This window comes from Vanessa tameamea, chromosome 29 (genome assembly GCF_037043105.1).
Source record: "Vanessa tameamea isolate UH-Manoa-2023 chromosome 29, ilVanTame1 primary haplotype, whole genome shotgun sequence".
Lineage (NCBI taxonomy): Eukaryota > Metazoa > Arthropoda > Insecta > Lepidoptera > Nymphalidae > Vanessa > Vanessa tameamea.
This window is the reverse complement of record NC_087337.1, coordinates 4,946,718-4,970,027: the sequence shown is the minus strand read 5'-3', so window position 1 is coordinate 4,970,027 and position 23,310 is coordinate 4,946,718. Positions and strand designations below refer to the sequence as shown.

The window sequence follows — 23,310 nt, the reverse complement described above, 5'->3', positions numbered from 1 at the left end:
TGATATAGTTATCAGAGGAATGAATTATTACAAAACGAAATTGACTTAACATTGATAAATGTATGTCAAATCGTCTCGTTTCAAATTCTTTCTCCGTAACATATGAGCTTTGAATTGATGTATTGCCAATTGTAACAGCTGCCGTAAGCGTGCTGACAGATCATGGACAAGAAAAATGTATTTTGTTAACGTCATGCGATATGCGTCTTGCTTAGGGTGACCATTCGTTACGCATTAGAGCGGGACGTCGATAATTGCTGAGATGCGTCTTTAAACAATATATATATATTTTGTGCGCAGCGATGATTGAAAACGTCGTAATAATAAACCTGTATATATTTGATGATGATTGCGTTATGTGTATTGTGTATACACGAACTCGAACTTATAAGCTTTAAGAAGAAAAAAAAATCCTTTGAATTCACAGTAACAGTAGGGTGAAAGTTTGGGGCATATTCCACCACGATGCTGTAATGCGGGTTGGTGGATACACATGTGGCAGAATATCGGTGAAATTAGACACGTGCAGATTTCCTCACGATGTTTTCCTTCCACCGAGCACGAGATAAATTATAAACACAAATTAAGCACATGAAAATTCAGTGGTGCTTGTCTGGGTTTAAACCCGCAATCATCATTTAAGATGCACACGTTGAGATGGGCCGACTCGGCTCTTCTTTGAATTAATTTTACGGAACACCTGCTTTGTCTTAATGGGATGTTTTTTTTTTAACTACGCACGTGGACGGGCGTATGAGTAACCTGATGGTTAGTGGTCACCATTCCCCATATACATTAGCAGCGTAAGATATATTAACCATTCCTCACAATACCGATATTCTACTAAGTTTGGGAACTAAGATTTTATGTCTTTTGTTTTGTGTTAGTTCGAACAATAATACTGAGCATTGCTGGTTAGTGGTAGATTATATGATGAGTAGGAGGTACCTATCTAAACGTGCTTTCACAAAACCCTATCACCAAGTAAAGGGGGCTTAAAAACATTGATTCATGTAGTTTGAAATAGAACTGTCCCATTCAAAGTGGAACGTGTGGTCACGATAGCTTTGTTACAAATAATTTACGCAGGTTCGAGGTTAAGATTGTCAAGGACAAAATATTTTTGTAGCTACCTGTACCTGTGGCTCTACATTGAACTATTTTTAATCTTTTGTCAACATGCCGCAAATAAGGTATACAAGATAACATATCAAATAACGAAAATATTTTTATTGTTGTTGTTTGAAAACGATTATTGTAAGCTCAGCATCTTGTTCGCCAGTTCTCAGGTCCGAAGTGTTTATTTCCCAACCTGTGATAGATTTTTGACTGTCAATAAGCAAGTGTAACATTTCCATATTGAATAAAGTCTTTGACTTTGAGGACGTAATATCTGAAAATGTTAGTACAGTGAAATAAATATGAAACGGTCAAAGTTAATCGCTTTAATATTTGTAAGTGTCAATCCATGACACATTTATTAACCATTGTCAACCTCGGCTAAAATCTTTGATTTGAATTTTGTTGCCATATTAAAAAAATATTCCGAATAATAGCGCTTTCCTTTTACAAAGAGTGTCTGTCTGTCCTCATCGTTCCAACCGGATCATCCGGTGACATAGTGCTACGAAATGCTAAATTAAATAACTTACATTAATATGCAATTATCTCATCGTTGGCAGTGTAACGGTCCCGTGACATTTCCCCGCTGAGCTGAGCCACTTATTTATAATGGCACACAATTATACGAATCTGGGGCGATCGATCGCTTCCTGGTTCTATCGATATACATAAGATCGGATGAAAATATATCCTACGCAACAAAAGTCAGAAAATTCTGACACGGGCCGGCCTTAACCATTTAGGCGCCCGTGGCTGGACATGCATTAGGCAACCCTTTTAAGATCAAAGCGGCCCTTCGAAAAATAACATGGAACTTCCTTTTTTCCGAGACTAACAATATGCGTGTGGTATTAAGGGTATGTTGGACGGATGCAGGAGACTCCAGATCTCGGCGCCTACCAAATTTGGCGACCTGGACCGTCGCTCCATCACGCCCCTCCCTAACGCCGACACTGACTGACGATCTGGATAGATACTACTTAGTTAACACTTTTCTTATAAATCAGAGATTCTATGAGATTGTATTGCGTTTCAGTTTAAAGTCTGAGTGAGAGTCGTATATAACGTCCCTGTGGTTGTTGGTACATTTACTTACCTTGGTGCTAAAATACAATCAATCAGAAGACTTATTATCTCGTCTAAACACCTCACTTCCGTATGAATCAATACTTCTTTTAATAGTCGAAAAGCAAAGTACCTTTGCCTTAAAAAAAAAAAAGGTGAAGCTTATGTCTACCTTATTCGCGCTGTGTTCATTCACCGACGAGCACGTGTTTAATTGTAAACACAAAAATAAACAAATGAATATTTTGCCGTGTATGATTTGATTTGATTTCGCAATATTAATTTAAGATTCACGTGTTATAAACATGTTTGATAACTCTTTGATAGTCTATTTGGTTATAAATAATTTATAATTGGATTTGGAATAAAATGTAACGGATCTTGTATCTAAGGTTGTCAATTGTTTATAGTAAATATAATATAATACATATTTATTCAAAGATTTTACAGCGTATAATTTAGTAATTTAACCGATTAATATCTCTATTTTATTAATTTATTTGTAAAAATGAGCGCATAATAAATATATGCGGCTTGTAGTTTCCAGGATATATTTAAAAAAAATTATACGCTTACAAAGTTTCATATTAATAGCGGGTTACGCGGAATTTAGAGGAAAATAGCACTCCGCCTGGCTGTATGATATTTAAGGAACTGTTGGTTAGCTCGTGTACACGACGTTTTTGTACATAGTTAAATTCATGGCGATGAAATATTTAAAATAATTACGTCTTTACTAACCACAATCTGTCATGATAAGTTTCTGCATGACATCAGTTTTTAATTTATATTAAAATAATAACATTATAAAATGACAACGTTAATTAATTCCGAAATATACTATTTATATGTAAAATTATAAAATGACAACATTAATTAATTCTAAAATACAATAGTAAATGAAAATCAGTGGTTAAAGTTTTCAGTATGGCTTTGTAAAAGTCACAAAAAGAGGAATTAATTGCAACATTGTGTAACTGTCAAATAAGTGCTAAAAGAACTCGGATAGCTGTACCAGCAACTTGCAATGAGTGTTGTACGTTCGGATACTGACAGCGATACAGCTAGTTCCGAAGAAGACGTCGATTCCGGTATTGCTGAAGAGTTGGAGAAAAAGAAGGACATCGATTGCATGGATCTTTCAGAATTTTTCGGTTACTGGTAAGTGCTCTTAGTATGTTACTTAATAAACAATTGTTTTTAAGTGTGCTGCGTTACACAACATGGGGTATCAAGTTCATACCTTGCAATTACATGTAGTTTACCTTTAAAATAATAATATAACTAGAAAAACCTTAAATGATTTGTTTAAAACTATCGATTTAGTAGGAACATATACTTTGGAAACGCTTTAAGACATAGAAAATAAAATTTGAAGTAATTGCTTCATGGTTTTAACTAATGTCAAATTTATAATATTCAATGTTTTAATATCAAGAGCTAAATGTCCGTCTAAAATGTTTTTTAAGATATGTACGGAACTGGTGCCAGGTTTTAAGCAAACTTGTCCCGTCTTGTCCGATTTGGCTACATTTTCGGTGAAACTACGACCGCATTGAATTAAATTGTGTTATTTAATTCGTATAAAATACCTTAAAATATTTTTATTAATTTGTCTAAGCTTTGAATAAGAGAGCTGTTTCTAGGTAGTGAATAAGATAAATCTATCTGTACAAATAGGGTTGCCAGCACCAACCAGTTAGGCCGGATATTTGGGTTAAAAGGCCGGACACCCACCAGAAAGATTTTGTGCCTCAGTATTAATAAGTACGATAATTTTTTTTTATCTAACATCAAGCTTTTCTGATTATTTCCATAAATCTTGTAAAATTTTAATGAAATAAAAATAAAATCGAATGTATCACGTTGGCGAAATATATAAATAAAATATAAAAACCCTAACAAAAGCTGGAAAAGCTGGACACGCAATCAAAAAGCCTACCTTTGTCCGGCTTAATCTGGACGCCTGGCAACCCCAACAAACGTCAAGTTTCAAAAATAAAACGTCCATTATTATTTATCAAATTTATTTTATGACATAATAACTTAACAAATTAAAATAGACACATCGTGTATTTCCAAAGCTCGTTTCGTCTGGTTTTTATATAAACAAAACACAAGTTTGGTCAAATAAAATATTTGTATAACATATTACACATGTGTACCCTACACACAATAATATTTAAATTAATTATACCTTTAACATGTCTTCAAAATAAATCTAAATGTTGTAAGAAACATTACAAAAACAAAAAATATATATATGAATGACAAAAATTTAGATCAGTGTTTTGTTAATTTTGAAGCAGGATATAAAACTAATTGTATTAAAAACTATCCCATGTAATTTTAAATATGGATACCTACAGAATTTCATACTGGTACGTGTCGTACTCTCCAGTTGAGACCGTAGTAGTTTAATGAGGAAATTAAATATGCTTGATGTATATAACATAAATTAATAAAAAATTCGACAACAGCATAAAAACGCAATCTGGAAAACAAATACGAATAACTTAGACTAACACCTCGAAATCATTAAAAATATGTTGGAAGTCATGTAGTCATGAAAAAGGCAACGGATTCAAATTTTGACATTTCTTATATTAAATAATTTTTATTATTCAAACAATTGGCGTTATTTTTTTCATGTTATTAAAGTTTAAGCAAGCGGGCTTAGGAAGTGATGATTGAATTATATCTGCCTTTAATAGAGGGGGTGGTTAAAGTTAGCAAAAAAAAAACGATGTATCAAAGACTACCGCAATAAATTAGCAACGTTTGAAAATCAATCACCATGACATCATCGTTAGTACAAAGTCCGTGTTAATTAGGACAATGACAAAAAAATTAGTTTGATGATATCATGTGAAACGTATACGTTAGAAAGAGACAGGGACAAATAGATAGAGACGAAAAGGTAGAGTTTATTGTGTGTGAGTGCACTCCACTGTAAGCCGAGTAAAAGAACTGCGTTCCAAAAAGCTGCGTAGCATTGTGGTGTATGTAAATATATTTATGATAAAATAATTAGTTACCCTCTTTTATTCTACTACGTGAACTCCGCCACCGTAATCGTAGTTGTTTTCTACGACATGTACGCCATGGTCCACAACTTGCACTCCTGAATCGTGTTCTACTACATGAACTCCTGAATCGTGTTCTACTACATGCACTCCTGAATCATGATCGACTATATGCACTCCTGAATCATGATCGACTATATGCACTCCTGAATCATGATCGACTATATGCAATCCTGGATCATGCTCTACTACGTGAACTCCTGAATCATGATCTACTACGTGAACTCCTGAATCATGATCAACTACGTGTACTCCTGAACCATGGTTATAATCATAATCCACGACGTGTACTCCTGAACCATGATCAACAACATGAACTCCGGAATCGTTGTCTACGATATAAACTCCTGAATTGGTGTTGTCAACAACGTAAACTCCTGAATTGTTGTCTGCTACATTAACACCCTGAAAGGAGAAATACACCATTTTTTAATTAATTTAGTATTAATTTGTAGACTTAGTTCGATTGCGGGTTCAAACCCAGGCAAGCACCACGTGCTCATCGGTGCAGGAAAACATCGTGAGGAAACGTGCATGTGTCTAATTTTAACGAAATACATATAAACCAACCCGCATTGGATCAGCGTGATGGAATATGCTCCAAAAAACCTTCTCCTCAAAGGGAGAGGAGGCCTTAGCCCAGCAGTGGGAAATTTACAGGCTGTTACTGCGTACCCAACATTTGTGCTGTAAGAAATATTAACCATTCCTTCCTTGAGAGCTAGATGTTATGTCCCTTGTGCCTGTAGTCACACTGGCTCACCCTTCAAACTGTTCCGGTTTGAAGGGTGAGCCAGTGCAACAATATTATGTATAACAGTTTGGCGGTAGAATATCATATGAGTGGGTGGTATCAACCCAGACGAGCACAAATGCCTACATCAAAATATACACTAATTAAGTCTTTGTAATAACAAACATTTGGTAAAGAAGGCATATTATTCGATATAAGATTATATAGATGATAAAAAAGCGTGGAGCTAATACTTGCTGACTTTCAGGCGGGATGTATAACATACATATACATATGTATTTAACTAACATGACTTTGTATATTTGTTAAATGTTGAAATAAATTAACTAGTGAGTTTCTTGCCGGTTCTTCTCGGTAGAATCTGCATTCCGAACCGGTGGTAGCTTCACTTAATGTAGTTTGTTAAATGACGACTCAAAAGTTTTTGTAAAAGCTTACTCGAATAATGTATATTTTGATTTATATTAATTAATACCGGGTTCCACATGATGGCACTCTTCGACAGATGATCACTAACAAATGTGTTATCTATATTTATCTATTGTCCGTTTCATATTATCTATATTAGTTACGCCCTTTTTGAAGCAAGAAGGACATACAGTGTTATCTTAGATAGATATTATCGTTGACAGCAAGATAAACTAGAAATGAAATCATTGATATGACTAATGGTGTGCGTTTTAAAGTTACGATCCAGACCTTGATTAAGCCGTTGCTTAAATACTGAAAATTAAAAAAAAAAAAACACGTTGCAATTATAAATATAATTCTGTCGGGCTTTTTTATTTTTATTATAATATATAGGTGTACTGGCAACTTTTACCCGAAATAAACGAATGTTACGAGGTATGTGTTTTTATTGTTTAGTGTAAAATATGTATATTGTTAATGTACCTTTTTAAATAAAAAAAATATAGATAATTAACCAAATCATTCCGTAGGTTAAATATGACACTTCTAGAATGATAAGGTTATTGACCGTGTCTGTCGGCAGCAGATTCGAGGGCCGGATCTACCATGTGGCTCTTTGGGCTTCAGCCCAGGGCCCCGTAGATTCAAGGGGGCCTAGCTAAGTCAAAAATAGACGATAATGCGAAATAATTTACAACTTTATTAAATTAAACAGATCGTATGGTTTGCAGCGCTGCGAGTCCTGCAATTAATCAAACCCATTCAATTAATTTAATTCAAGTCTACGTTCAGATATGTCTTAGGTGGGCCTCTAACTAGTGTTAGCCCAGGGCCCCCTAAACTTACGGTCCGGCCCCGGCAGATTCTGTAAGAATTCACATCGTATCTCATTCGTGAGAATTTGAATTAGAATGATACACCACTTTGATACGTGTATCATACAGAATATGTGATTATTATAGAAATTGTTGCAAATCACCTTCTGTCATTTGACGCTCATATTCGATGTGAGTTACGAGTTCAGGATCCCAGAAAACGTTAAAAAATAACAACATTGATGACTTCTTAGTTTATCGCAAAACGTACAATAAAAGAAACGCCTATTGTATTTAAATAGCAATGCTTGTCTTGTGCGATTGTCGTTTATACTTTTTTAAACAGGCGTTTAATTTTCTTTTATTGTTTTAAATATAACTTATATAATTATATTCCATGAGTATATTTTTCAAAGAAGGAAGACAGCTCACAAGGAAGGGGTTTTTCAGATAAAAAAAATAAGGTATTGAATGAGCACAATGTCATTGGAAAGATTTTAAACAATTTATTGTATTCATTTTGATTTCAGGAAAAAAATTACGTTTTGAATGTTGAAATAATATTGTATTATAAATAAAGATATATTAATCATGAACTGTTGCAGGGAAAATGTAACAAAGGAATTGTAAATAATTTATAAATCAAAAGGGTCCTTTATATTTACTCCTCTCAGGGGTTTATAGGTCATATAAATATTCGAAATTAGTAACAAATAAAAAAAAAAAAAATTACTTATAAAAATATAATAAATTCAACAAAAAATGTTCTTAAATAAAATAAAAAATAAATACGTTACACCGAGGAACTTCATTGTTGCTGTTTGTGTCATCTGAAATAAAAATAAATGTTGAATATTTTCTAGTAAAATATATATTTTTTTATATAACGTGTATCACCACTGTTATTAAAATAATTAATGTTATAATATCATAGACAGACATACAATTAAACTTACAAAACTGACTTAAAGTATATCTATATATACATATAAATAAATAAAATAGTATCTTTATTTACATTCAAAGAACATTACATTACATTAACAGCCTGTAAATTTCCCACTGCTGGGCCAAGACCTCCTCTCGCTTTGAGGAGAAGGTTTGGAGCATATTCCACCAAGCTGCTCCAATGCGGGTTGGTGGAATGCACAAGTGGCAGAATTTCAACGAAATAAAAAAAAAGAGGAGACCTTTGCCCAGCAGTGGGAAATTTATAGGCTGCTGATGATAATAATAGCGAAAGCAACTTCGTTCCAACCGGGTCTCCTCAAGCTCTTGTTGTTTTTTTTATAATAATCAATACAGCATCACATTCTGACTGTTCACGCACGTGTTCTGCGGAGAGTTTCGAATTTCTTCTTAAAGAATACCTATACTGTTATCAAACTTGAAACTAAACGGAGAACACCACTGTAAGATGTTAGTGATTTGCTGTAAAATTTCGTATCATAAGTTTTTCAATGTTTCACGAGTGAGATACGAAACTAAAACTGTCGAACAATGAATCAAATAAACTACAAATTCACTGCGTACGAATTTTATTGTGACTTTTTGCGTATTGTCAAATATAAGCGAATACAATACCCAGATACCGGTACCCTGTTTTGAACCAAATATTGTTTATCCGTACTCAGCTGATCTCGGGATTTTTGCAATGATCACAGATCTACTTTGGAAGAAGACTTTAGTGGAAAACAAATCAGCTTGAAATTGATAAGAATAATCCCTCCAATCAAAGACAATGAGATTTAGAAATAAATAATCGTATTTATATTAAATAATTTAATGTATTCTTATAAGTGGAAAAGACCAAATTATTTCTACAGGTGACCATAAAATAACATTAAACTCAAATACACATACAGACACAAAAATAATATCAAAAATCGCTTATTATTAAGCGATCAAACTTGTCGACCTGTCTTTTGAACAATTGACAGACGATAAATATGAACGTTAATGACGTTGAAAAATCCATTAACAGTTATTTAACTCTCCACACTTTTATAAAATACAATGAAACCTCTGATTATGTATAAAAAAATGAAATTTAAAATAAAATTAACTTACCGTTACTGTACTACCCAAACTCCGCTTTCATTGTCTACAACTTGAACTCCTGAGCCATTGTCTACAACTTGAACTCCTGAGCCATTATCTACAACTTGAACTCCTGAGCCATTATCTACAACTTGAACTCCTGAACCATTATCCACAACTTGTACTCCTGAGTCATTGTCTACAACTTGAACTCCTGAATTGTTATCGACTACTTGTACACCGGAGCTGTTGTCGACGACATTAACACCCTGTAGAAAACCGTCTGTGGTTAAAAAAATTGTAAATCTTCTAATAATTATGTTCTCCTAATGGATTGCAGTCACGTCAGCCATTGTCAAGAGATAATATTCAACTGCACAGGATATGTTATGGTGCATAACTTCGTTTATAAACACTGGTGCACAATACCCTCAATCTCATGAACCGATGACACGGCAAATCTAACAAAGAGTTGAGGTGTAGGACAGGTTTTCAATGCTTTACGGCTATCGATCCAAAAAGCACATAAAAACGGTTGGAATTTACTGAAAAGCGATCTCTTCTAAACAATTTTAGAGCATAGGACTCCACGAAACAGCAGCGGCCGAAGGTTTGATAATCAACACAGTAATGTAACATTTCCACTGTTCAGCACACGTTTGGGTTTCGAGGATATTCCAAGTGAATCATCTTCACGGGTTTGGAGTTTGAACCAGACAATGTAATTATTTATGATTTAATTGAAATTTTAAATAAAGTTCACAATTATATTCCAGTCTCACTAGATGTACTAAAAAGAGACATTTCGACGAACGTTCCAAAATGTTTCCTAAGACGTATGAAAAATTTCATGGATGAAAGATTAAAAGAGATTAAAAGAGAATTATTTAAAAAGAGGGAGTTTTCAATGTACTTACATACATGCCGGACATTGTGTCGTATTACAAAGGAAAATCGAACCACTAAAAACTGACCAATCCAACCTAACGCATATGCGATACAAATTGACTTAGACTCTTATCAAAGTTTCCTCAAATACTTTATCAGTTAAAGCATTTTTCATGCTCATTTTATCGAAATCAACGCGCAATTATAATATACTAGTGTTTAATTATTCGTATTTGTAAACACACACACATAAACACACATACTCTGTTATATGATATTTCATGGTTATTATTTAAGCTGTGTGCAAGCTCATTTGAATAGGTACGAATCATTCACCTAAAATTCTATCGCCAAACAGCAATACTTAGTATTATTGTTTGAAGGGTGAGTGAGCCAGTGTAACTACAGACACAAAGGACATAACATCTTAGCTCCCAAGGTTGGTAGCACGTTGGCGATTTAAAGAAAGGTTCATATTTCGTTGATTGGTCGTTGTGGATATCTTATAATGCTTGTATTCTTGAGATTCTGGTATCCAGTAAGTAGTTCGGATATAGGAAGTGATACCCGTCCGTGCCTCAAAGCACTCAATACCGTTGGATGTTCTATCTCCAGTAATAAATTATCACTTGGATTGAAACGTTGGACTGATTAAAAAGAACTATTACTGAACCAATTAACAAATTCTCTTTTAAACATTCCACGACTTATGCGAAGAAGATTAGGATTGTTGATCTGAAAAACTCCTTTGATTATTTAAATGTCTTATCTGAGGACGCGTCGAAGAAAATAGTAACCAACTGTTAATCACTAAGTACACGCACACTAGTAAAGTAGTATGAGACACTCACCACAGTGTCAAGCGTAACGGTCACGCACACTAAGATAATAAACTTGGCTTGTTAGTTATTTTGTAGCGCCACTCTATCTACGTATATAAATAATCTATATTATACTTGTACCACTGAAATATTCGTAATCTAAGTTTTTACAAGGAAATTAAAAAAGGTTATCTGCGTATTAAAATATAAGTACATTCAAGATAATACATATTTATAGTATTGAAATATTATTTTTTTAATTATTGCGTAATAATAAAATGATACATGTATTCGTTTCCGGTCGTGTTGGATTTGCGTTTCATCGGATTCGGATCCTGCCAAATCGATTATGATACATGTATCAAATCAAATCAAATCAAAATATGCTTTATTCGAGTAGGCTTTTACAAGCACTTTTGAATCGTCATTTAACAAACTATTTAAAGTAAAGCTACCACCGGTTCGGAATGTAGATTCTACCGAGAAGAACCGGCAAGAAATTCAGTAGTTACTCTTTTTCAACATCTAAATATACAGTCATGTTAGTTAAATACAATTTTATATGTATGTTATGTCTCCTGCCTGGAAGTCAACAAGCGTTAACTCCACGCTTTTTTATCATCTATATAATCTTTTATCGAATAATATGCCTTCTTTACCAATGTATTTTTACAAATGAATTGAATCTATGAAACGGCAAAATTAAAAATGTCTGCGGAATTTTATTATAGAAGCGGATACCTTGTCCCAAGAATGAACTTTGCGGAGTCGGAAACTTGGCGTTCTAAGCTTATCCTTACTTCTTGTGCACATACAATGATTATCACTGATTTTATCAACGTGATCAATGCTACTGTGAATATACATAATATTGTTGTAAATATATTGTGACGCAACAGTGAGTATTCCTACTTTGTTAAAAACATCCCGAAGAGAGTCTCTAGCTCCAAGATTATAAATAGAAACTACCCTAACCTAACCTTAGGAACTAAGTTCCTTGCGCCTGTAGTTCAAATCGCTTACTCTTCAAACTGGAACACAATAGTACTAAGTATAGCAGTTTGCCGGTAGAATATCAAATTAAAGTCTTACCATCAACTAAGGCTATAGTATTTATTATATAAATAATTTCATCTGATATACATTAAGACGCCTAATGAGCGTGAATTTAAATATTGTCGTTAAAATTTACCACATCAAAATAAAATTGTCCTTGGGTTTGAACCCACAATAATCACTTGGTTAAAGATTAACGTGTGAACTACTGGGCCATATAGGAGAAATCGAAGCTTATGATTGTTAAAGAGTGAAATTTAAACCGGTTCAGCCGTTCGGTCAGGTCAAAGATCGCATAGGTAAACAGTTAAACAGTTTTTAATAGGCATATCATTGGACTTTCCTTGGAAAGCTAGGCAAATCTACTACCAAATTGTCAATCGCAATCGTATCGAAAACGAAATCGTTGCCGTTTCCCCAGGACTAGGCTTAGGAGAGTTCTTCAATCGATTGATTGATCGATTGACACGACAACAGTACAAATCATGTATGTACAATATAATGTTACCGACTTTAGATATTTAGATTTAGATATATTCAATAAAGCGAAAATATACAATACTTTAATAAATCACAAACTATATCCTACAAATATTTAAGTATTTCAATTGATTATTTTCGTTTAGATTTAAATATTTATTTGATTAATAATATGGTTTTTATTTTGACTAGAAATTAAGCTTATAATTAAAGTCGGACGACCAGCCATTTCTGTGGCTTGATACGAACAAGAAAGGTGTGTTAACAAATAAATACCTATATCATAAAAGTAGTACCTAAGTGTTTTTAACTATAATTAAAATCCTAACGTCGAAAAGTAGTGAAAAATAAAGTGTTGTGCAAATTGAGTGATTAAAATAATAATGCCGTAACAATAGTAAAATACAAGAAGACAGGGCCGGATTTATGGGCAACCGAGGCATCTGTCTTGGGCTCTCAACAAAAGATAGCTAACAATTTTAGATAAAAAAAATATGATCATATATAGTAAAATTAATATAATTATAATAATTAGTGTTTTAAAAGTTACTGATACGAATAGTAAACACATTATTGTCAAACCTGACTGACAGAAATGAATAATTAATTTGTAAAATATTAATTAGAACCTCCTTTGTGGTCTCAGGGCCTCCAGACTTTTAAATCCGGCTCTGCTGGTGGACCAACTAATTACTTATTGGTAACGATGTGTATATGAAATAAAAAATACTGCTGGAGAAAACCTGGAAACTGTTGGAGGGGGACTACACCCGCTCGGGACCATAACAGAATAATTCTAAATTAACAAATGTTTATACTTTTCTAAACATATTAAGGAATTAAAAAAGGCTTTATGGCTGTTATTATTATTAATAACACCTTAATTATTAAGATAAAAAATATTGATTTTTTGGTAAACAATTATAGACTCCCTCCCTCTCCTTCTTGGCCCCTGGGCCTTCAGACCACTAAATCTATCCCTGCATTTACCTATTCTACTAACAAGAATCTAGTTATATATAATAAACATAATCAGCCTGTAAATTTCCCACTGCTGGGCTAAGGCCTCCTCTCCCGTTGAGGAGAAGGTATGGAGCATATTCCACCACGCTGCTCCAATGCGGGTTGGTGGAATACACATGTGGCAGAATTTCGTTGAAATTAGACACATGCAGGTTTCCTCACGATGTTTTCCTTCACCGCCGAGCACGAGATGAATTATAAACAAATTAAGCACATGTACATTCAGCGGTGCCTGCCTGGGTTTGAACCCGAAATCATCGGTTAAGATGCACGCGTTCTAACCACTGGCCATCTCGGTTCAATCTAGTTATGGTTCAGTCAAAATAGGAATAGAAACATCAAAATATCGTGACCGTTATAAATTAATAAAACAACGAACATTTGATTCAATTAAAAAAATATTTGCATATCTTCGAGATTAGAGAGAACGTAAAGGCTGACACTGACATGTCGATTATTATATTTATTGATTATCTGTGGTGTTATCTTTATATTAATTATATTAAAAAAAATTGCGTCCAGAACTGAAAAAGATTTTTAAAAAAACGAAAAAAACAATATTTAAATCACTTACTTAAAACAATTTCGAATCTATCTTAGCATAAATACACCACCAAATCATAAATATTGAAGTAAATTAATAACTCAGTGAAACTTATAAATCCTAATAAAACACAACGAAAACTTTTAACAAATCAAAAGTCGCGACAATTTCGACCTTACCTTGCGACCCCAAAAGGAAATAATTATGGCGGTTAAATTCAGTTTCGCGGGCTTTTGTTTTTTTTTCACCTAAATACACATTAAAGGCAGCCAATTCAGAGCTTTGGGTAGGACAAATTGTCGGCACGTAGTGATATTTTATACTACTACTTTTAGATTACTTAGATTGACATTAGAATTGAATTAAGTATTTAACTAAATTAGTCTTTGTTAGTATTTAATGCTTGTAGGTACAGTTGGGTGCGAGTGAATCCACATCCTTGACAAAGGAAAACGCATGGTTTGTACTAATATTGTAAAGATGACAAATTTGTTTGAAACTAAAGAACCAATAGAAAAAAAAAAAAACACTGGCAGAAAGCTAAATTATTCCTGAGTGAGAAGTATATGATATGATTTTCTTTATCATTAAGATACAACACACGGATGTACGAGGGTGGGTCGCTCGTTTTTTTTTTTTTTTTTTAATTTATGTTTGAAACCTATTCAAACGTCTTTGAGTATTTTAATTGTAATTGAAAGAATATCGCTGATCTGTACAACATTTTATAGACAATAAAAAACTTTTAGTTATATTACTATATATGATTAATATTATAATGTCATTGGTAAAAAAAAAACATAAATACATTCAAAAGTCCGAATAAGACAGAATTTGAAAATAGAATATATTGTTTTTTTTTATCGTCAATCCAAACTCGGACTTTATTAATGGCTTAGGTCTTATTTTCAAAATCCAAACCGCAGAATGAATAAAACTCACAATTTACGATAGGTTCTAATCGACGGACATGCGTACAAATTTTGTAAGTACATCGGGTTCAATGCATGAAAAAATAAATGACTTGAAATCTAAAATACGCGACAAGTCACTCGGTAACAGACGGAATGAAACAGAACGAAACTCATTCTATTTACAACGGTTAGATGGTAACTCGAACCAGTCTCTCGACCGCTGACTGACGCGCGGACGCGACAATCGATCATATATATACACAATTAAATACGAATCGGAAATGCACACAAAAATGTCAAAAGTCATAATTCCATGTTGATTATTTAATCTATTAAAGGTATTTTTTGTGTACGTTTCAAATAAAAATTTAGTGAGTCGAAATAGGTCTTTTATCATTGACACTTTTATGGATTTGAATAATAAATGTTATAAAATATATAAAAATAGTTTGTGGTTAACTGTTTTCGTTTAAACTTATTTTATAAACGACTTTTTTCTTAGAAAACTGTGAAATTATATATTTGTGTCGAATATTCGTGTGTTATTGAAGTGAAAATTTCAAAATGGCGTAGCTGTCAATTTTCGCGCCTTCGTTTTTGTAAACAAAAACAAGTGCGCGTGACAAGTGACAGATCTTTAATTGGTAAAATGAGATTGCATGTTTAATAATATTCAAAGATATTCCATTGTTTTTTTTTTGTTTGCGATGTTTATTGCGTTCTTCCACGGCTTACATTTTACATTTTCATATCATTATGTTATTTATTGTACTTAATTTAATTTAAAAAAGAGTTTACTAAATATTGTCATGTTTTAATTAATATTCTCAGCAAATCATTTCAAAAATAGACAACATATAGGTACCACTTTTCGAAGTGCTTATATTTCTGTTAAGGAAAGAAGCAAATCTGAAATATTGAAAGCAAACAACTCTTTTATTTTTAAATTAAAAAAGTCAATGCATTTCAAAACTAGCAAAGGAATAAATTCCAAATTTAAACATATTTAACTTGTTAATTAATCGATATATTATTCTTTATCGGTATTTAGAACAAACTGCTATTTAAAATTCGAATTATATTCGAACGAATGCGGCTCATATATCACCTTTTCATACCATTGTAGACCCGCCTTAACATAACACGATTCCGCTAAAAGATTTTCTCTTAATTCGCATAAAAAAATGATTAGTTGGTCAGGTTTACATTTGAATCGGTAATTTATGATCGTTTCTTAATTGCCTCGCCAATGTAGCTCCACCCGTGTGGAACCTACATTTGTTTGTTTAAGCTGAATACCTTTCGTTTATAAACATAAATAAATAAAGAAAGAATTTCAATTTTTGATTTGTGTTGTTTGTTTTCAATGTTTTTTTTTTTAATATTTTGAATTTCAGTTTAGATTGAATTTACAGATTTGCACAAGGATTTACACAAAATTTTCTGTAAAAATAACAACCACTGATAGAAGAAAAATTTAAAAAAAAAAAACAAAAAATTTACAAGCGCTTTTTTATTGAAATATAATCGATAATTTTGCCAAGGAAAACCGACTCTAAGTAAATCGAAGTAGTTATTATTCTATATTATAAATTGCAATACAAATATTACTATATAGAGTAGGTACATTCTACAGAAAAAAAAATACTACTATTAAGCACTCATTTTACACCATAACCCTCATCTACTGTATATATTACAAATTAAAATACCCCATGGCATCCACCTTGCTTGTACGTATGTTTGCGCTAATCTCTAGAACTACTGAGTATATACTCATTAAGTTTTCGCCGAGTAGATTCGATTCACAAGAAAGTTCAACATACTTTTTACTCAGTGGTATGTACCACCTACTTATCACCAATCAGTTATACTCAGTACTGTTGTGTTCCAGTTTCATTGAGCCAGAGTAACTACAGGCACAATTGATATAACATCTTAGTTTTCAAAGTTAACACATTGACACATGTAAGAAATTGTTAATATTCGTTATAACGTCAATGTCTATGGTGGTGGTCACATACAATTAAGTAACGCCTTTAACATGCGGTCTGTTGGCAATTATATTACAAATAAAAAAATAATATGAGTTATATATTCATATTATTTTTTCTACAGCAAAGTCGTAGGAAGTTTCTAAAAAATTAAAGTCTTAGTAAAATTAATGTAAACGTGTCGCGGTAAGACGACATTCTTCTTTTTGATGTCACATCCGTTATTTTGTGACGTTACAGAAATTTATAAAGGATATCCCTATTTAGAATACTTTTCTAGAAAGATCACGTATTAAAAACTTATCTCCGGTTTTTGAAAAGCGATTTAAAGTCCTCACTAATTTGGCTGTAAGTTGAGCGTTCATTGGTCGGATATGACGTCATTCGCTGACACCGACCAATGATCATATTCCATTAAGAGAGAAAACTTTTTGCAGTTTATTTTAGAATAATTTTCAATCCTGACTCGTCATCTGTCCCGGCTTCGCATGGCCGAATGAGAGTACATAAATCGTTTAAATCACATGATCTTTTTTGACGTCATTATAAATTGTTATATCTGACAGAAAGCTATAATATATAAAAATATACTTTATTCAAGTATGCTTTTACATGCACTTTTGAATCGTCATGTAACAAACTATGTAAAGTAAAGCTGCCACCGGTTCGGAATGTAGATTCCACCGAGAAGAACCGGCGAGAAACTCAGTAGTTACTCTTTTTCAACATCTAAAAATACAGTCATGTTAGTTAAATACAATTATATATGTATGTTATGTCTCCGGCCTGGAAGTCAACAAGCATTAACTCCACGCTTTTTTATCGTCAATATAATCTTGTATCGAATAATATGCCTTCTTAACCAATGTATTTTTTACAATTGACTTGAATCTATGAAACGGCAAAGTTAAAAATGTCTGCGGAATTTTATTATAGAAGCAAATCACTCCGTACATTGGTGAAAACAGTAGTTTTTCAGTCTTTCTTTTGATATGTCTTGATAAGTTCGATCGTCTTGTAATACGCTGTTGTATACTAGATGCTCGTCCGACTTTGTGTGGAAAAAGTTAGGATTTTACCTAGATTCATTCCAAGATGTAATAAACATATTTAAAAAACATTTCATTATTCATATATCTAGAAAGACTGTCAAAGTTGAGAAAACTTCGAAAAAAAATAGTGGCCAACAGTTGACTACTAAGTACACTAGTAAAATAGTATGATGGTTGGTGAATGTCGAGCGTCACAAACCAAGATAATATTGGCTCATTATTTTTAGTTATTTATGTCAAGATATACATAAAAATAATCCAAGAAAAAATTACAACCGTAAATTAAAATAAATCTCTACTTTAACAAGAAAGTCTAACTAAAATAGATTACCATTTGTTTCATTGCCATGCGTTTCATTTTCCCGCCGAAATCGCTGTCAATCCGTCACTCCGCCATTATGGTCAAAACATCAAGTTTACACGGACGTATAAAGTAGACTCTTTATAAGCGTAAACATATCTCTGAAGTGTGGAATTTTCTTTAATGGAATACAAGTTACGACATTCATAATAAACGCATTGAACGGTGAACCTGTGTTGCGCATGGATGATTACATTCTCTCGCTAATTACAATAATAATTAACAAATCAGTTTCACTATCAACGTACAATAATTATTTAAAATACAGAAATGTATTCTGAAAAAAAAAAATAGGATTAAGCACGCACTCTTAGCTATTATCGACAAATTACTATAAATAAAAAAAAAAAAAGATTCTAATCAAAGGCAAAATGTGTACGTTGCAATAATTTTATTATATTAAAGTATAAAAATATCCATGCTCTGGACGTACACCACCTGAGCAGTGACACCCAGGCTGCCCTCCGAATTCTGGGGGGGGGGCAATTTTGCGCTCGCCACTGTTCAGGGCAAGCGGAGCAGGCATCATAAGGCAACCCCTACCACCCTCACCGTGGACTTCTGCAACATAAGGGGACTCAACTCCAACTTGAACGCCGTTCACTTTCACCTTGAGACGGCGAAGCCGGCCTTGCTCTTTCTTACCGAGACCCAGATATCATCTTCTGCCAAAACGACTTTTCTCTCTTACCCCTGGTACAAATTGGAACATTCCTTTGTACCTCGAGCTGGGGTGTGCGTTTATGTCAGAGATGATATCTGCTCTCGACGCCTCGGCAGCCTTGAAGGGCAGGACCTATCGATTATCTGGCTGCGTGTAGACTGCGACGACCATCCGCGAATCTACGCGTGCCTTTATAGGTCCCATAGCGGTAATGCCGAAACCGACCGACTAGTTGAGCACGTCCAAATGGCTACAGATTCCATGCTGCAGCAGATCCCATCCGCAGAGATCGTAATTCTTGGCGATTTTAATGCCCACCATGCCGAATGGCTTGGATTTCGCACTACCGATCATGCGGGTAGATCTGTTCTCGACTTCGCTTTAGCATATGATTTGACACAACTAGTCACCTCGCCAAAGCGAATACCAGACGTGGAGGATCATACACCTTCCCTGTTGGACCTTCTGCTGACTTCCCATCCGGATGGCTACCAGGTTATCGTCGATCCCCCTCTGGGCTCGTCGGACCACTGTCTCGTCCAAAGTACAGTGCCGGTTGCGCGGTACTCACGACCTCATTTCGTGGGCTGCTGCCGAGTGTGGCACTACAAGTCAGCAGATTGAGATGCGATACGGTCCTTCTTTGCATCCTACCATAGGGGCAGGTTTGTTTATCGCCGGATGATCCGAGCGTTGTTGCTGACTCTGTCGCCGATGTGGTACTTCAGGGTATGGAACTATTCATTCCGTATTCTGCGGTCCCCATCGGTGGCAAGTCCCAGCCCTGGTTTGGTCGTTTCTGCAAAACGGCTTCACACCGAAAATGGGAACGCTATCAAGACTGGACTGGCGCATCGGCGTCTCGTGATGTAAATACCAGCGCATTCAGAAAGGAATATAACTAGGTCCTTCAAAAACGTGATTGCTAAGGCGAAGAGGGAGTACATTGGCAGAATTGGCGAGAGACTGGTCCGCCTCCCTTCAGGAACACGTGCGTTCTGGTCTCTCGCCAAGGCTGTCTTAGGAAATTTCTGTCAGCTTTCCTTACCATCTCTGCACAAGGACGGTGAGTCATTGGCCCATACAGCGAAGGAGAAAGCTGATCTTTTAGGCTCTCTCTTCGCGGCGAACTCGACTCTGGATGACCGAGGAAATTCACCACCTACAATTCCGCGGTGTGATACCACGATGCCGGAGGTTAAATTCCGGCAAAGTGCAGTTCGTAAAGCACTTCTGTCCTTGGGTATTCATAAGTCGAGTGGACCCGATGGCATCCCTCCAATCGTGGTACGGACTTGTGCTCCCGAGTTGGCGCCGGTCTTAACGCGTCTTTTCCGGCAATCCTATGCATTCGTCGTCGTCCCGAACTCCTGGAAGACTGCTTTGGTGCATCCGATCCCTAAAAAGGGCAACCGCTCAGACCCGTCCAATTATAGGCCTATAGCCATCACCTCCTTGTTATCCAAGGTAATGGAGTCCATTATAAACTGCCAGCTCCTGCGGTACCTAGAGGAGTACCAGCTGATTAGCGACCGCCAGTACGGTTTCCGTCGGGGTCGCTCAGCCGGTGATCTTCTAGTTTACCTTACTCATAGATGGGCGGAAGCAGTTGAGAGCAAGGGGGACGCATTAGCAGCCAGTTTGGACATAGTGAAGGCCTTAGATCGCGTGTGGCACAAAGCGCTTCTTTCGAAGCGTCCTTCCTATGGGCTTCCCGGGAAATTATGCAATTGGATTACCAGCTTTTTGGCAGATCGGAGCATCAAGGTCGTTGTCGACGGTGCATGCTCCGACCAAAAATTCGTCAATGCTGGTGTTCCACAAGGCTGCGTTCTATCACCCACTCTGTTTCTTCTGCATATCAATGACTTGTTGCAAATCAGTAACATTCACTGCTATGCAGCACCGTAGACACCTCATACACCGGCTGTGTTAATATTTCCCGGGAAAACGTCGAAGAAAACCGGAACAAACTTGTGTCTGAAATCGAGTCTTCGTTAAACAAAGTCTCGAACTGGGGTCGACTAAACCTAGTCCATTTCAACCCAAAAAAGACGCAAGTTTGCGCGTTAACTGCTAAAAAAACACCATTTGTCGTATCTCCACGACTCGAGAACATTCCGTTAGCCGCCACAGCTAGTATCGGAATACTTGGCGTCGATGTTTCGAGCCTCGTTCAGTTCCGCGGTCAATTGGAAGGCAAAGCCAAATTGGCAACAAAAAAAGCTCGGTGTGCTCAGCAAGGCAAGACAGTATTTCACGTCGGCCCATCGTCTAAGACTATACAAGGCGCAAATTCGGCCTCACATGGAATACTGCTCTCACCTCTGGGCGGGTGCTCCCCAGTACCAGCTCCTTCCATTTGACCGTATCCAACGTAGAGCGGCTCGAATTATCGACGATCAAGCCCTTTCCGATCTGCTTGATCCTTTGGCTTTGCGTAGAGATGTTGGATCGCTCTGCATCTTCTACAGAATTTATTACGGGGAATGTTCCGAGGAATTGTTCGGATTAATCCCGGCTGCTGAATTTCACCTTCGGACATCTCGTCAAAATTCCAAATATCACCCGCACCACCTAGATGTCCGAAAATCCACAACAGCGTGATTTTTAAGACATTTTCTGCCTCGCACAACCACTCTGTGGAACCAGCTTTCGCCGGCGGTTTTTCCGAACCGATACGACTTGGGAACCTTCAAGAAAAGAGCGTACTCTTTCCTGAAAGGCCGGCAACGTACCTGCAAGCCCCCCGGTGTTGCAGATGTCCATGGGCGATGGTAGTCACTTTCCATCAGGTGAGCCTCCTGATCGTTTGCCACCTATGACATAAAAAAAAAAAAATATATATATATATATATAACATCCCAATTTTTTTGTAAAAATGTGCAAATTTTTTTAATGATAATTTTTTAATCGTATAATTGGCCACGTTTGAACAAAGATACGGCTATAAAACCGAAATAATTTCAGTCAAAGGTCTTTGCCTTGACTAAATTTAAACGTGTGCGCAGAGAAAGTGCACAGGGACGCGCGTGAGTTTTATCGACATATCGATAATGACGCGATTAAAATAAATAATTTTGAATAAATTAGCATTTGGAGTGGACAATGTTGATTTATGACTGCATATATATATATGTGTGTGTGTGTGTATATATATGATTTGTCTTGAATTATTTTTTTACCTTATTTAATTTTGAACATTGCGAAAAGAAAGAAAATTAAGCTATTGAGGCAATGTCCCACCCCTGGACAAAGGTTTAAAAAGCTCTACGAGGATGTATGTATCCAGCAGTAGACTAGCGCAAAAAAACATTTATGACAACTTTTTTTAAATATAATTTAACATTTGTTCATGAAATTGTTTTTACGTTAATAAACACAAACTTATAAACAAATAAGGCATACTATAAGAAAAGAGTTGAATCATTAAACACTCTTAATTAACACATAAACACAACACAAACCACACAAACATACACACAAGTGTACCTGTCCTTCGCCTGATTGTTATTGCTAATTTTGTTACGTAAGTTATGTATTTTCTCTTTGATATTTAAAACTTAAGTGAAAACATATTATTAATATTATAAACCTGAAGAGTCAGTTCGTTGCAGGTCTGATTAAAAAAAAATACATATGTGTCTCGGGGCGACCGACAGAAATGATACCTTAAGCTGTCCGAAATACGCTGTGAGTTAAAGTGAGAGCGGAGGAGCCTGCCTAGCGGTACCGCTAGCGTATGCGTAATAGAAAGGGAAGCCAGACAGACTGGCGCCGTAACGCGTTACGTAACGAAGCGGTTTACCCTTCTATAAGAAGTTATCACTTCAAAATAGTGTTAGATAGCCCATTGTCACGCTACAACCAATAGGAACGGAGTACCGATGAAATATTGCAAATACGTGGATATGTTATTCCTTTTGAGAGCTTCCAAGCATAATATTATGCATGATATAATCTGTAATATAGCGAGCGAAGTCGGGACAAGCAGCTAGTGATGTTTACTATCGATTACAAATAAATTAAATTAATTAAGTCACGTCGCATCTCTAAACTCTGATTAATTGTTATAAAATTCACATCCATAAATCTATTGACAGTTTTTACGCGTTACGTTCTGTGCCAAGTCGGCTGATCATTTTTTTTAGAATCGCTGTACGCATTCGACGCTTGCACGTGGTTTGTATATTGAACACGTAGTTCATTTAAGTGTAATG

General features: G+C 35.2%; 2 protein-coding genes across 4 annotated transcripts in view; one reads left to right on the top strand and one right to left on the bottom strand.

Moving 5' to 3' along the window:
* LOC113403263 (myosin heavy chain, embryonic smooth muscle isoform-like) overlaps positions 1 to 23,310 on the top strand; it is a 60,179-nt gene that overhangs the window by 1,949 nt on the left and 34,920 nt on the right. Inside the window, exon 2 of one of the 3 annotated variants that reach the window (XM_064219743.1) lies at positions 3,114 to 3,348. In XM_064219743.1, coding sequence (XP_064075813.1) covers positions 3,215 to 3,348 — 134 coding nt within the window. In that variant the 5' untranslated portion in view covers positions 3,114 to 3,214. Of the gene's footprint in view, positions 1 to 3,097; positions 3,349 to 15,422; positions 15,664 to 23,310 lie in introns of those variants that run through there. The other 2 variants (XM_064219744.1, XM_026643733.2) reach the window with 2 other exon arrangements.
* On the bottom strand, positions 5,232 to 6,550 carry LOC113403258 (uncharacterized). The gene is made up of 2 exons (XM_026643726.2): positions 6,503 to 6,550; positions 5,232 to 5,678 (listed from the first exon to the last, which is right to left on the bottom strand). Exons 1-2 carry the CDS (start codon positions 6,512 to 6,514, stop codon positions 5,232 to 5,234), a joined length of 459 nt encoding a protein of 152 aa, XP_026499511.2. The 5' UTR covers positions 6,515 to 6,550.